The sequence below is a fragment of the Aethina tumida genome, chromosome 4 (genome assembly GCF_024364675.1).
Source record: "Aethina tumida isolate Nest 87 chromosome 4, icAetTumi1.1, whole genome shotgun sequence".
NCBI classification, from domain to species: domain Eukaryota; kingdom Metazoa; phylum Arthropoda; class Insecta; order Coleoptera; family Nitidulidae; genus Aethina; species Aethina tumida.
In genome coordinates, this window is record NC_065438.1 from 12,288,661 (window position 1) to 12,303,754 (window position 15,094).

The following is a 15,094-nucleotide window of genomic DNA, read 5'->3' on the forward strand; positions in this document are numbered from 1 at the left end:
ATGCAAGCCGGGGCATTTCGTAAGATTTATCTTTGATGTTAATCCCTTGAAGCACGTAAATATGTGCAGAATTCGTCTTGCGACGCACTTGAGTCGGTTTTTCCAACATTTTCACAAATTGAATTTACCTGTGATACTTGTAGTTACGAAGTTGGCTAAAGCTCTTGCCGCAGTCCTCGCACTTGAACACCTTGTGCTTCTTCGATTTTCCGTCTTCGCTGGACTCGATCCCTTTGTCGTCTTCGTCGTTGCTGCTGCTCAGACTCTCTTTGATGTGCATCTCTTCCAAATTCCTCGTTGCTCCTTCTTCAACGCTTTTGTCCTTGGGCACGTCTTTGGGTGCCGTTTTCGCCAAGTTTTCAGACGAACTTATCTCCAACGTTTTCTGCTTCTCCAACCTGGAGGCGATTTCGTCGATCTTGGGCGTCTCTTTGGTGGAGCTGACGAAGGTGTTGGTGTTGGTGCTAGAACTACTGCTAATTGTACTTGGTTTGAACAGGCTTCTCTGAGGTAACAGTCGATATTCCATGGGGTAAATGCCACGGTTTAGGGGCAGTTCGGGGTCTTTCTCCCTGCCGAACATTTGCATTAACGGTTCGGGCACGTGGTTGGGGTAACGAGGCATGGAATTCAATTGGAAGTTGTTGTTCGAGTCGTTCTCCTGGATTTTGTCCCTAAGCAGTGGTGATGTCTATAAAAGAAGGAGAATTCATTACTAATTAGTCATATCTGTGTCAACATTTAACTGTATATTTTTACTAATAGCTAATTCCAATCCGTTGGGTTTAGATAAAAATTCATCAGAATTTGGTGGGTACTCGAAAACACGTTTAGATTGAACGGTGTTTTTATGATAATTTATGGACCAATTTCTAGTAAAATCCGGTTTTGGTTCATAAAATTGAATATGTTAGTGACAATAAATTTTAGAAAGAATTGGTACGTTATTTTGTTTGGTATTAGAAATAATAAATGGTTGTCTATTAAAAAAACACCCAATAATAAATTCTTAAATAATCAATGATTATACTTCTCATTAGTGTGTACTTGTAAATCATCATAAATAAAACTTAATTGGCATTTAGGTTTAAGAGGCGTGTAAAAGTTTCGATATCAAAAAATAAACATCAATTTCTATTTGGATGCAATAAACCAATTATAGTAGTCATTCACTACTAGTAAATCAAACTTGCCCACAGTTTTTTATGAGGGGCACAATTAAAAATTGAGAAACCTAATAGTGTGATCATTGACTCCACAAAACTAACGGCTTTTTTGTCTGGCACAAGACTAATTGATTCAGCTCTGAATCTTGCAAATTAACCGACAAGCATTTGCACAAAAAGTCGCACAGTCACGATTGTTGGTAAATTGCATTTTTTGTGACCGTTCCCCAATATCTCGAATAATTGCTGCATTACACAACGTGTAAGAGAGGATTGAAGAAACTAAGAACAATCACGTTGCACTTTACAGTCTCACAGTGAAGATGTTTAAAATTATGATGATTGTACTGGATTTATGACTTTCTTATGGAAATCTGTTTGTGACGGATGGTTTTACGTGTTTAATTTTTCGGTAATCATTGCTGGTCTCAATTCATTTATAAACAACAATGTGTGTTGAGAAATCCCACACCGTCTCAGCCAAGTGAAGTTATTAAAACAGACGTTTGTTCACTGTCATAGTTCATAGTTCTAAGTGATTGATCGTCTTTTAAGAACGTCAGCTTGCATTATTAAATATTTGACCCCAAATTCCTCTATCGTTATTTAATAAAAATAAGATTCAATTTCACAATTTGCTGAGTCGCAAAAATTTAAAACTAAAAAAAATAGACTAAATAAACAAACGACTCAGACATTCCTCTAAAATAATAATCAATCATGCGGTAAATAATAATGTTGCAGTGTTTGCCGCAAGGCAATCCGTCAATTATCACCGTCAGGCATTAAAAAATATTTTGTAAATTGCAAACACTTAATTCAGTGACCTTGATTTTACCCTGAAATCTTTGTTTGTACGTACAGTGGTGCACAAAGAAACAACACATCTTATAGATATGTCATAATTCAATTTTTTTTCAGTCAGTCCAAAAAAAATATTTTATTATTATTTTTTTGCTTTTTTTACACATATAAACATATATATTAGTCTGATTTGGTTGGGCAAAGAGATAACAATACTCTTAATAGTTAAAATTTAGTCTTAATAGGATTTATATTATTTTATTAAATAAAAACATTTTCTGTGAGAAGAAAGGTACATCATTATCTCCAAAGAAGAAAAAAATAATAATTAACAGGAGACATTAAGATCAATAAATTACTAATATCGTTAAAAATATATGATGATTCCAAAAATTAGTTTACAATGCTTATTAACAAATATGAAACATAAGTATAGTATTGGTCATAATTCTTGGGATTTCTTAATATTCTATATTTTGAAAATGTTTGATATGTCAATAAAATAAGTATTTTGTAAAGCTATAATTAGAAATTATTCTCTCCAAAGAAGAAGAAAATAATAATTAACAGGAAACATTAAGATCAATAAATTATTAATATCGTTAAAAATATATGTTTCCAAAAATTGGTTTACAATGCTTATTAACAAATATGAAACAACATAAGTATAGTATTGGCCATAATTCTTGGAATTTCTTAATATCCTATATTTTGAAAATTTTTGATGTCAATAAAATAAGTATTTTGTAAAGCTATAATTAGAAAGGTACATTATTCTCTCCAATGAAGAAAAAAAATAATAATTAACAGGAAACATTAACATCAATATATTACTGATATCGTTAAAAATATGTTTCCAAAAATTAGTTTACAATGCTTATTAACAAATATGAAACAAGATATATGTATAGTACTGGCCATAATTCTTGGAATTTCGTAATATTCTATATTTTGAAAATTTTTGATATGTCAATAAAATAAGTATTTTGTAAAGCTATAATTTTTTTAAATAAAATAAAATAATAAAATAGTACGATCGTTTTGCACATGGTATATTTTAAAATATATTTTTCAAAAATTCCAAGTATTATGTCCAGTACTGTATTTAATCGAAAATACAATAGGAAAATGTCCTAACATAAAAACACCTCTTTTAATTGACAAACAAATGGAAAAAATCAGTAATTTCTTGTCTATTAGGTAAGTTAAACACGTAATCTAGAGTAAAATATAAAAAAACATCAATTTAACCATTATTTATGGTAAATGAAGAGTCATGAAATTCAATTTCAAACTGCCATTGACGAGATATCATTGAATATCATCATTTATAGGTTATTTTTCAAAAATATATCTGTGACCGGTGATATTTCGCATTTATTTTGTTTAAAACTTTTAATTTAAATAGAAACTATTTTGATTTCGGTACAAGATGAATGAATTTCGAGTACTTCACAAGCACACTTATTTGAATATTCAAGCTGCTACTGATTTGATTGTTAGGAGCCAGACATACAGCATAAATAATGAAATAAAAATCTTGACATATATTTTTTTTATGCAAAAGTTTTTGTAAAGTTTTGACTTGAGTTCATAATGTTTGATATTTTCAGTTTTGTAGAAAGAATATAGTAATTTTTTTTTAAATAAAATAAGATTAATATTGAAATAGTAATGTGTGCTATTTCTCTGACCACCACTGTATGCTCACATATGCATATTATTGATAAATTGCGTTGAAAAATATGGTAGCTGATTATTTTAGTCTGACGTCTGAAAAAGGCATGCACGTTAATCATTAAATTGCAACAGATGAATCATTTTAAATTAAAACAATTTATGAACATGTTTTCGATAATAAAGTGGCAAAATAAAAAAAGCAAACAACGTTGATTAGAATATCAATTTTGGTCATGATAAACAGGAAACACAATCTTCATTGTCAGCTTTATAAAATGATGAGGATGATTTCAAATAGTTGTTCATACATCAATGACTTGTACATTCTAAATATTGTCAGATAGATAAGTAGTTTAAAATGTCTTAATCTCATTCCATCTTAAATGCGTCATAAAATGGTCCATTGAGTGCTTTTGATCCGACACTAACAACCATACGGCAGCACAGAAAAAATGCCAGGAATTTAAAATGTTTAACTGGCAGATAATAATATAATTGTCATTCGCAGTGGTTCGTGTACGAACACGGTGGTATTTGTAAAACTCAAGAAGCAATATCATTATTCCTGTCGTTGGACTGTGGTAAAATATGCCTAATTATACATTTCAACCGCGAGAATGCTAAACAGTGCAAAATATACAACAATCGCAGCTCCACAAAACAACAGCACCACATAATCATTTCAACAACAATATTTACCTGATTATCGGTGGGTCCCAGATAATCGGTCCTTGGATCAACCAGCACGGCCTCGATCCTCGGACACCAAGGACTGGGGATCACATAATTGCACAGCTTCCTCGACTTGTCCTTCCTGCTTTGGCCCGCGCCTATCGGCAACAGGCTGGGCAACTTCCTCAGGTTCTTCCTGCTGTAAACCTCCGGGCCGTCCTCGTTCTTCTCCACTTCCTCCTTCTTCTTCACCACGTCGGTTTTGAACTCCTCGTTGTACGATTTGGCCGACTCGCTTCCAGGACTGGCGATGTACTTCTCCAGACCGTTTTGGTCCAGGTGGAGCCCAAAGAGGTTCGCCACCGATATGAACTCCGGAAGAGTTTTGGAGTAGACTATCACGTTGCCGGTGTAGATGTAGTCTAGGATTAGGGACATCACAGTCGAATTTACGTCCGGCAGGATCACTACCGATGGAACGGACGTGTCATCTTTTAATAGGTTCTGGTAATGAGAATAATGATAGTTTTTAGTTTAGTTTTTCCTTACTTTGACGTCAATTGAACAACTTAATAATAATAAATCCTTTATTTCCGACCAATACGTCAATAACTAATTGGTAATGACAGTAAAAAGCCATTTGATTAGGTAGTAATAGATGGTCATTAGATTGTAGGAGGTTAATCGAGAATAACAGTAAATGTTTTCATGAACCATATGAGCAAATGGTACGTAATAGATATACGTGGAACATTAACAAATAAAAACAAATAACAAAAATGAAATGGACATTCTTCTGTGCCAACACAATTATAATGAAACGACCACAATAATTGAGACATCTTGTCAAAAGTACCGGGAATCCACACTAAAGCACTTGTGGAGATGTTATTATCGACTGTCACGATTCATTAAGAACCATCTTGTGCCTCGCATCTCTTTTCACATATCGTAATTTTTATTAGCGTTGCAATGTATCTCCTTACGACCGAGACTCATTGTTATAATGGAGGATGGAAGCAATATTTTGCATCCTTGTGCGAAATGAAATGACAGTAATGTTTGCAACAATAATCTAAAGAAACATCTGTATACTGACACAAATCCAATTCAAAAAGTTGGGTTCAAATCGTATAAATGTATAATATTCATATGTTTATTTTGGCACCAGCCGGTGACAACAGTTGGTCCACAAGTGGTTTACACCACCTTTTCTTTTAATAATTTTTCATTAACAACTAGCAAAAAAGGATGAGTGTGCTCACGCACTATTTACAGCATATGTTACCTGAAAAACGGGACTGGCGATGGACAGTATGAGCTTGTGCGCCATAAGTTTCTGCCCTTGGCAGCTCAATACGACGTCACATGTGGCTTCGGCGGTCAGCAATCGTAATGCGCCTTCACGTATCACTGAATCCATGTCGAATCTGAAACGAATAGGAGAACATTACCGTATTTCATTGCACTCGATTTGCATTTTTAGCGGACCCTGACTGAGACTGAACGGTGTATTTTTTTTTTTTTTTTGCTTTTTCGGACGGTGTCGATAAACGCCTTGGAAAAATTTCTGGCTGTAACTAATCGAACGACCTAATGACGAAACGTCAACGTCAGTTTGTTGTCAGAAACGTAAACTGGCAACTTACAGTTACTATAGGATCATGGTGAAATATTTAAATAGTAGTCGTTAAGTACTATAATTACGGGATACAATTTCAGTAGGAAATTACAAAAATGCTATGATGTATCTCTAATAACTGCTAAATATGTTAATAGCCTCTTTCGCAAGTATACTAAAAATGTGTAATCTGAAATTTACATAATTATTGTCTACATTAGTTCTGTAAATAAAACTTCATTTAATTATTTTCAAATCTTCAACAATTATAATTGGGAAACAGAACATTTGCCTTTTGGCTAGATTGTTAACTAAGAGGAAAAACTTTGTTTTTTCTAATTTGCACTTTTCTTTTGACATTCTTTATAAAATATATAAATATTTATTTATTAAAATAAGTATATCAGATCTTCGATAACTCGAAACAGGACGTCAGAAAAAAAATAGACTTATCTTGACTATTTATCAAATAAACTGCTAAATAAGTATAGCGTATATTGGTGATCAAATAGTAAAGGTCTAGACTAACGAACTAGACAAGGAAAAATATTAAACGATACTGAAAAAATTCATGGAAAATATTTTTTTAAGAAGACTTTTTTTCTGATTTCATATTTCTGTCGTATAAAGTGACTATAAATCAAAATAAAAAGTTTTCACTGATCTTTTGTTTATATTTTATATATTTTTTAGTCGCTAAAGAAATGAATGTGGCCATTTTAACTTCTAAGATAGGCACTAGGATCATTGTTAAGTTTATAAGACATCTGCAATATATTTTTTTTATAATCTTCTTGCGGTATCTCTATAAATAAGGATGAGGCATAGATCCGTTAAGAACTGAAAATGATAAAACTGAAAATCAATTCAATTTGACTGGACGAAAGTCTATGCACATCAAAAAAACCAATTTTTCCTTTTAATGCATGAATTAAAGATGTATTTGAGACATTTTATTATTTAACTAGAGAAGAATATTTACCATATGTTTATTTTTTTAAAGCATTTCTTAAAATAAAGTGATGGCAATATGTTAAAGATTGAAAAAGATAAAATTCTAAACAATTTGGCTGAACAGAAGTCTATATAGTTATTATCAATATAAAGAGTTTTCTTTGGTCTATTAATCATATTCTATACCTTTTTTGACCTACAGAACATTTACCATATTAAAGATTGAAAAAGATAAAACTCTTTAACTTCAATTTGGCTGAAGAGAAATCAATACACTTAACAATAAAATAGAGACTTTTTTTAGTTTATTATCTATAATATTTACTTTTTCTTCATCACTCGCTAGAGATATCAATATGACCTTTTTTGTGTTTTTAAAAAGAGTTCGAGGAGATCTAGTAGCATGGCTTATCAGAAAAATCAATTTTTCTTTTTAATTTACCCATTAAAGATATATTTGAGGCATTCCATTATTTATCTAGAGGACATTTACCATATTTATTATTTTTTTATTTATTTACCATTTTTTCTTGAGTTGTCTCTTAAAATAAAGTGATGGTAACATGTTAAATATTAAAAAAGATAAAACTCTATAACTTAAATTTGTTTGAACAGAAGTACACTTAACATCAAAATGGAGTGTCTTTTTGAGGTATCTCTTAAAATAAGGTTATTTTAGTATGTTAAGGATTGAAAAAGGTTATACTTTATTTGGCTGAACAAAAGTCAATACATGTTGAATATTGGAAAAAACAAAAGTCTTCAACATCAATTTGTATGAACATATGTCATTAGCATAGATCTTTCTTATTACTTCTTTTTATGATAGTCATTATAGAGACTAATGTTAACTTTTTTGATGTCTCAGATTTTTTCAAAGAATATTAACTATTGTAAAATTAATTATCACTTAAATACAATTCCCGAAGACAAACAGATAATTTGCAATTTCAATCTATAATATCTATAACTTTAATTGTTGTTGTAAATAAGTAAATAACATTGAATACATGTGTCAGAATTTATGTGCTTAATTTATTATCCAAAAATATGATTAATAATAAATAAATAAAATGTTTAATAATGTATTATTAATTACAGATAAAATAATTATCTTAAAGATAGTATTATGTAAAGTTGCCTCCCAACCGGCCCACGAGCTTTAAGCACTGTGTAATTAAGCGACATAATTTAATTTTAGATAAGAGTAATAGTATACTAATTAATTTAAATGTCAAAATACCGTAACACTAATTTTTTGTTCACTCATCTCAGTAATCAACCAAACATTGACCTTCAATTTTCATTTATTAAAAATTAAAATCTTAATATTGTTAGAACTGTAAAAATTTCTTAATTGACTTTTCTGTGCGTCAGCATCGATTCATAAATTTTTAAATGTACATGATTTCAAGCACGTCTTTGAAATTATTTTCTGAAGAGACTCGTCACAGAATTGGCCCTCATTGGACTGTGAGAACTCATATATCATTGTGTGTGATAAGATGCAACAATTCTTCAATGTTTATTTCAAACATAATCTTCGTCGTTCGCTCGAAAAGAGGTCACTAAAATAATCCCTTGAGCTAATCGAACTCGTACTGATTTTATCGGCTCAACTCTTGGTTGTGTTTTGATTAATTTATTAATTTAAATTGTTTAATGGATTTGAATTGGTTATACGGAAGTTTTATTTAATTGAGAAATCATCTTTTTAATTATCATCGTCATTAATTAGTTTGTTAGATTTTATCGACGTGAATAAGTCGAAGATGCTCCACCTAGATTCCACGAAACTATCATCCATCAAAAATAGATTTGGACGAAATAGTGCAAGAGTTCAAAGAGATACAGATCGTAAATTTATCCCGAAGTATTAACATGTGCACGGGTATAATATTAACAAATAACAGACAACCGCATAAATCAAAATATCAAAGACAAATTGCTGTTTGTCTGGTTAAACGACCGAAACAACACAACTTGTTGCTGTAATTTAATTATCTTGTTGCCGCTGTGGAATTACAGGTGTTTTATAAAAGTAATTACCATTGGAAATAGCTTAAAAACGTTGAAGAATTAAAGTCACATTATCAGAAGTGTCGCAAAATAAGATTCTTAGAGTAAAATGCTGAGAAGCAATTAAAATTTGTGTGAATGTGAAAGTCTAGTAAAACATTTTTTACATATAAAACCTATGTGAAGTGTATGATTTTGTGCCACTTTTTTTGGGAAGTACATACACTAACATTTTATGATTAATTTACTCCGCATACTTCAGAAATTGCTTAATTGCTGCTGCAAAATTTGTTCTGTTTAATCTGCGTTTGTTACAGATGAGCTGTTACCATTTTAATGTACATGCATTAAATTATTTAGAGCGATGTGCGCAAAAAATTACTCAATTTTCAAGTGGGTAATTAATTATTGCCCAGAATGTAATTACATAAACTATGTTATTACGTTTTCATAATTAGCATACCTCTGAGGTAATTAAAAAATTAAATTTTTTTATTATTGAAAACTAAAAACTTGAGCCATTCAATTATTTCAAATTATTTACGGTGTATTTTTAAAACATTTCTAGAAAATTGCATTTATTAATTTTAATTGTTTAATTTAATTTAAATTTCGCGAAAGTATTTATGGCCTGCTAAGATGATAAACTGTAATTAAAAAAGATTCATAATTTAAGGTACCGTTCGGTGATAATAACTTTTTACATTTTTTTGTTCAAGTGCATTGAATTTTTCTGTCGAGATTAGTTTACAAATATCTATTTGTATTTTTACTAATTTTTAATTAGCAGATCTAACTTTCGTAGCAATTATTGTAGAAAATAAATCACCCACCATTGCTGATTAAATTTATAGTCTTCTCAAACTTAGAATATGTACAAAAGTATATTTGATCTAGTTTCACTGTATTGCCTTAGTGAGTTTTTCAATAAATTATATCAGTTGAAAAAGTAAATCAATGATAACAGACTTGACTGTAGCAATCAATCAATCAATCTAAAATTATTCACTATTGAAAAATTATGGACGCATTCTAAATAACCTTTTAAGGGTTTGTGATTTTCATAATCCCACTTAAGGAATAGAAAAAATCGAGATTGCACAAATATACAGAATATAAAACGTTTATAGGATAATTCATATAATTTAATAGAAGTTTATGGAAACTAAAAAAGATATTAATCTGAAATTTTGGTTACAACTATAGAGTGATGTTATCATAACTTTATTTTTACAAATATAATAATTCTGTATAATATTTATATTAATAATATAAAATAAAAAAAATATTAAATTGATATTAAGAATGAAAATATCAAGATTAAAATAAATAATCAAAATTAAAAAATAAATAAATAAATAAAATTAATAAGTTCATTATAAAAAATTATAATTAATAATAATCTGACAAGTTAACATTTATTAAAAAATTAAAATAAAAATAAAATAAGATAATTGTTGAAAATTTACATTTATTACATTTAATATTATTATACAATATTAAAAACATAAGAATATATAAATTAAAATTAATAAGTTAACTTAATAAAAATAAAATTAAAAAATCTAAATTTATAATATAAATAAGATAAATAAGTTAATTTTACTAAACATTAAGATATTTTTGAAAAATTTTAATTAGTTAATTTTAGAATTTATAAATTAATTAAATAGAAATAAAAATAGAAAATATATACATATATTTAGAAATAAAAAATAAAATTGATTTAAGAAAATTTAAGATAATTTTTGAAAAATTTCAAAAAGTTATTTAAAAAAATTAAATTATAGCTATTAAAATTAATTTAAGAGAATTTTTGAAAAACTTCAGTAAATTACATTTAATTATATAAAATATATATAAAAAATAATAAATTAATGAAGAATAAAAAAGTATATAATAAAATGAATAAATTAAAGTTACTTCTAATTAATTAAGAAATATAAAATAAAATATTCAAATTTAAATAATTTAATTTAAATTTTAAATAAAATTTAAATAATATAATTAATTGATACATTAAAATTAAAAATTTTTAATAAATTTAATAAAAAAAATTAAAAAATTTAAATTATTCAAACTCAAAATAAATTAAATAAATATCATTAATATTAAAATATGAATAAAACTGAAATTAATAATGAAGTTTAAAAAGAACTAACATTATTAATTTAAATTTAAACAATTTAAAAAACAAATATTATTAAGTTAATTTTTGAAAAAATATAATTAATCGGTTACATCAAAAAAGAGATAAAAAAAGTAAAAAAAAATTAAAATTAAAATTTAAAATTAATAAGTTAGATTAGAAAAATAAAATTGGTTATTAAATTTAAAAAAAAAAAATAATAAAAATATTCATATTGTATGTAAAATATTTTATTTTTAATTCTCTAATATTTAATTAATTCATTCTGCATAGTAAAGGGCGACATAATTTTTTATTAAATCAATTATTAAGAATTACGATCAATTTATATTAAATATTGACTTTTATTAAAAATATAAAACCTAAATAATTTATACTTTTTTAAATTTTTATGATTACAATTAGTCAACTACCAATCATAAATATTAATATGAAACAATTAAGCTTTCAAAAAATATTCTAATTTGAATATTCAATAGAAAAATACCATTCGGAAAATTTACAAAATAATTTGAAATCAAGTTACGCTGTTTTTTAAGTTAATTAATTATTTGATAAAATTCCACAAACAACTATTTTAATTAAGAACACATATTCAAATAAATAATCTCCACAGAATATAAAATTTATCAATTAATTTTTATTACACATGCAAAATACAGTTTTAAAAAATTCCAAATTATTCAACATAAATATGCAAATGTTATAGAATTTGACTAAAACGTTTCATGTGTATTGTTAATTGACTAATTTAAATCAATTATCTATCATTATATTCATCTGAGATCAGATAAATATTAATTAAAATTCATGTTGGTTTTTGAAGGTAATTATAAGTTTACCTTAATCTATTTATGTTTGTTTACTTGCTAAATTTACGTACAATACAATTTTATAACAACGAAACGAATTGATACAAGGAAGTAATTATCATTAGGTTAATTACTAGTTGTTGAAACCGAAATTAGTTACTTAACTTGTATCGACTTACTGGGTGTGTGCAAAGAGGCTGCATCATAGTTATTTTCAAACGATAGTTTAGCTGTGCACATTAACAACTATCTGATTAAATAGTTAAAAATGGTACCTCGTACTGAATTGAAAATGAAAGGCACAATTAGAGACAGATTCAGAAGTGAATACATAAATTTGTGACCGGTGTTATAAATCTCACAATCACACTTTGGAGAAATTTTGTCCGGAGGTTATAATTGATTGTTATATCTCATTGTTTTAGAAGTTATAAAAAAGTACTTACATGTGTTAATAATGGAGCTTTCATTACTTTTATTTCGAACCGAACTGGAACATTTTGCTCACTGAAACAAATAAAACTTAACTTAGACAATAAATAAAACAATATATTTGTATTTTAAAATCAGTCAAAAGTGACTACCGTTACTTCGCTGTCTAATTTGATGTCTTCTCCATTTCCGAACGTTAATTGAAGATCAGAGTGCGTGTAAGTAATTATTCCAAAATAATTTATTCAGAATTTTTCCTTTTCGTTCCACTGCCTTGTTCGATCAAGCAGTCAGAAGTAGACAGAATAATTTTGGTCCGTCTAATCACTTCAAAAACGGTTAAATAATCGTACAGTTAATCCGATAAATGAAACATGAACCTTATCAAATTTCACCACAACTATTTCTAGATCGTTATAGTTTTATCGATTTGAATAAATTTATGACGAAAATGTTAAATTGGCTTTTATGTAACGATTTTCGCTGGTTGAACATTCGCTCATAATTTACTAATTTCATGCGAAGCAATAAAAGCAAAAAAAAGTCCAACTTTATCACGTCGCATAAGTAATAGGCCACTTAGCTAATAACTTTTTCGTATGTAAATCAGCACGCGCATTGATAATCGGTTAATTACGGGATAATGGACTTCATCGATCATAAACTTATCGGTGTGGCGACGTTATATTCATTTCTGGGACGCCCTGGAAGTATAAATCAAATGTGCAAGTCTTTGGGAAGTCAATTAATCAATTTTTGTTATGATTTTTAAGCATAATTTTATTTTTTAATTGTTTCTAGATTTTTAAAAAAGTATAAAATATTTTGCAACTTCTTTCTTTTTACCAGAAGGTGGGAATAAACATTACCGTTACATTTATGGACATATCTCATTTTAACCATTTACTTATATACAGTAATGTACATTATTATAGCAACTTTTACCGTTACATTTATGGACATATCTCATTTTAACCATTTACTTATATACAGTAATGTACATTATTATAGCAACTTTTAAAATGATATTTAAGACATAATATTTTTATTTAATGTAAACTGTTAAAGTAATATTAATTTAAGTTTTTAAAATTTTTATGTCGAATTTTCGTTATAAACGTGATCCACCATGTTTTCTATAGGATTGATGTATGGAGATTGGGACGGAATTGTTTTATAACACTTTCAATTCAACCAATGATTAAATAATTATAATAAACAAAATACTACTAGTAAATAATCGATGTATATCCATAGAGAGCAATGAAAGTAAAAAGTTGCTATAATTTTGTCCACTGAAAAATTTTAATATATTTTAATAATATAGTTGCTACACTTATGGCCACCACTGTAGATATACTCGAATTAGCACATTGAAGAGCTGTGTTGTAGTCCCGTTCCTCAATGTGCTAATTGAAAATAAGTATTGGCAAGTTTAATTTTGTTACCTAAGTATAACAGAATAAAACAAAATAACACTAAGGAAAATATCACAGAAAACAAAATTAATTGTTTGTTGTAAAGTACAGCTATTCCTGAACGTGTTAATTAAAAATAAGCATTACAGTTTGCTTTTCAAAAGGTGTGAAAAAGATTACAAGAATTTGATAATTAGAACCATGATGTGAATTGATTGTTCGCAAGATTGTTTTAATCAGGTGCCATGTACCTTTTTATACCTACATTTATAGAAATAAATTTATTCTAATTGCTTTTGTTTTTTATAATATTTGTTAAAACATTGTGTCAGTTAATAAGTGATTAACAGAAAATTAATTTAATGTCCTTAAATATTTTATATATTGTATATAATTATAATAAATATTTTTTGTTTTAATAATTTATGTATTAATATTGAATTTTTATAAAAATTAATATTTATTAGATTAGTATGTTATATGACGAAATTATTTTATATCATTTTTAGGTACTTAAACCTACATTTATTTAATAGTTAGTCAAAATGTTTAAATATACTTTTATACAGGAAATATTTATAGAAATTAATTTATTTTACTATAATTGCTTTTGTTTCTTATTACTTTTATTAAAACATTGTTTTAGTTAATAAGTGATTAATAGAAAATTAAATTAAACGTGTTCTTAAATATTTTATATATTGTATATAATTACAATAAATATTTTTTTAATAATTTATGCATTAATAATTAAAAGAATTAATATTTATTAGAGAATATGAGGAAATTATTTTATAAAATTTTAGGTACTTATTAAAAAAAATAATTTTAATTAATTTAAATGTGTTCTAATCAGGTGTGATATATCTTTTTAAACCTAGATTTATTTAATAGTTGTCTAAATATACTTTTATATAGAAAATATTTATAGAAATAAATTTAATTAACTATAATTGCTTTTGTTTTTTATTACTTTTATTAAAACATTGTGTTAGTTAATAAGTGATTAATAGAAAATTAATTTAAACATGATCTTAAATATTTGATATATTGTGTATAATTATAATAAATATTTTTTGTTTTAATAATTTATGTATTAATATTTAATTTTTATAAAAATTAATATTTATTAGAGAATGTATGGTATGTGAGGAAATTATTTTATATTATTTTTAGGTACTTATTAAAAAAATTTAATTAATTTAAATATGCACATTATCCTTAACATTGTTAATATTTTACAAATTTATTATTATTTACTTATTGATTAACTTGCCTCATAAATTTTTGAAGTAAAAATTTCTCAAGAATTATATGCGTATTTATATTATATACTATATGCTAATATAAACATATTATAAACATAA

At 26.9% G+C, this 15,094-nt stretch overlaps 1 protein-coding gene across 3 annotated transcripts in view; it reads right to left on the reverse strand.

Annotated features, from left to right (window-relative positions):
* LOC109606826 (zinc finger protein 83-like) overlaps window positions 1–15,094 on the reverse strand; it is a 60,965-nt gene that overhangs the window by 6,277 nt on the left and 39,594 nt on the right. For 2 of the 3 annotated variants that reach the window (XM_049966540.1, XM_049966539.1), the window contains 4 exons: window positions 12,324–12,384; window positions 5,611–5,752; window positions 4,350–4,826; window positions 129–691 (listed from right to left, as the gene is read on the reverse strand). In XM_049966540.1, coding sequence (XP_049822497.1) covers window positions 129–691; window positions 4,350–4,826; window positions 5,611–5,745 — 1,175 coding nt within the window. In that variant the 5' untranslated portion in view covers window positions 5,746–5,752; window positions 12,324–12,384. Of the gene's footprint in view, window positions 1–128; window positions 692–4,349; window positions 4,827–5,610; window positions 5,753–5,813; window positions 5,925–12,323; window positions 12,385–15,094 lie in introns of those variants that run through there. The other variant, XM_049966541.1, reaches the window with a different exon arrangement.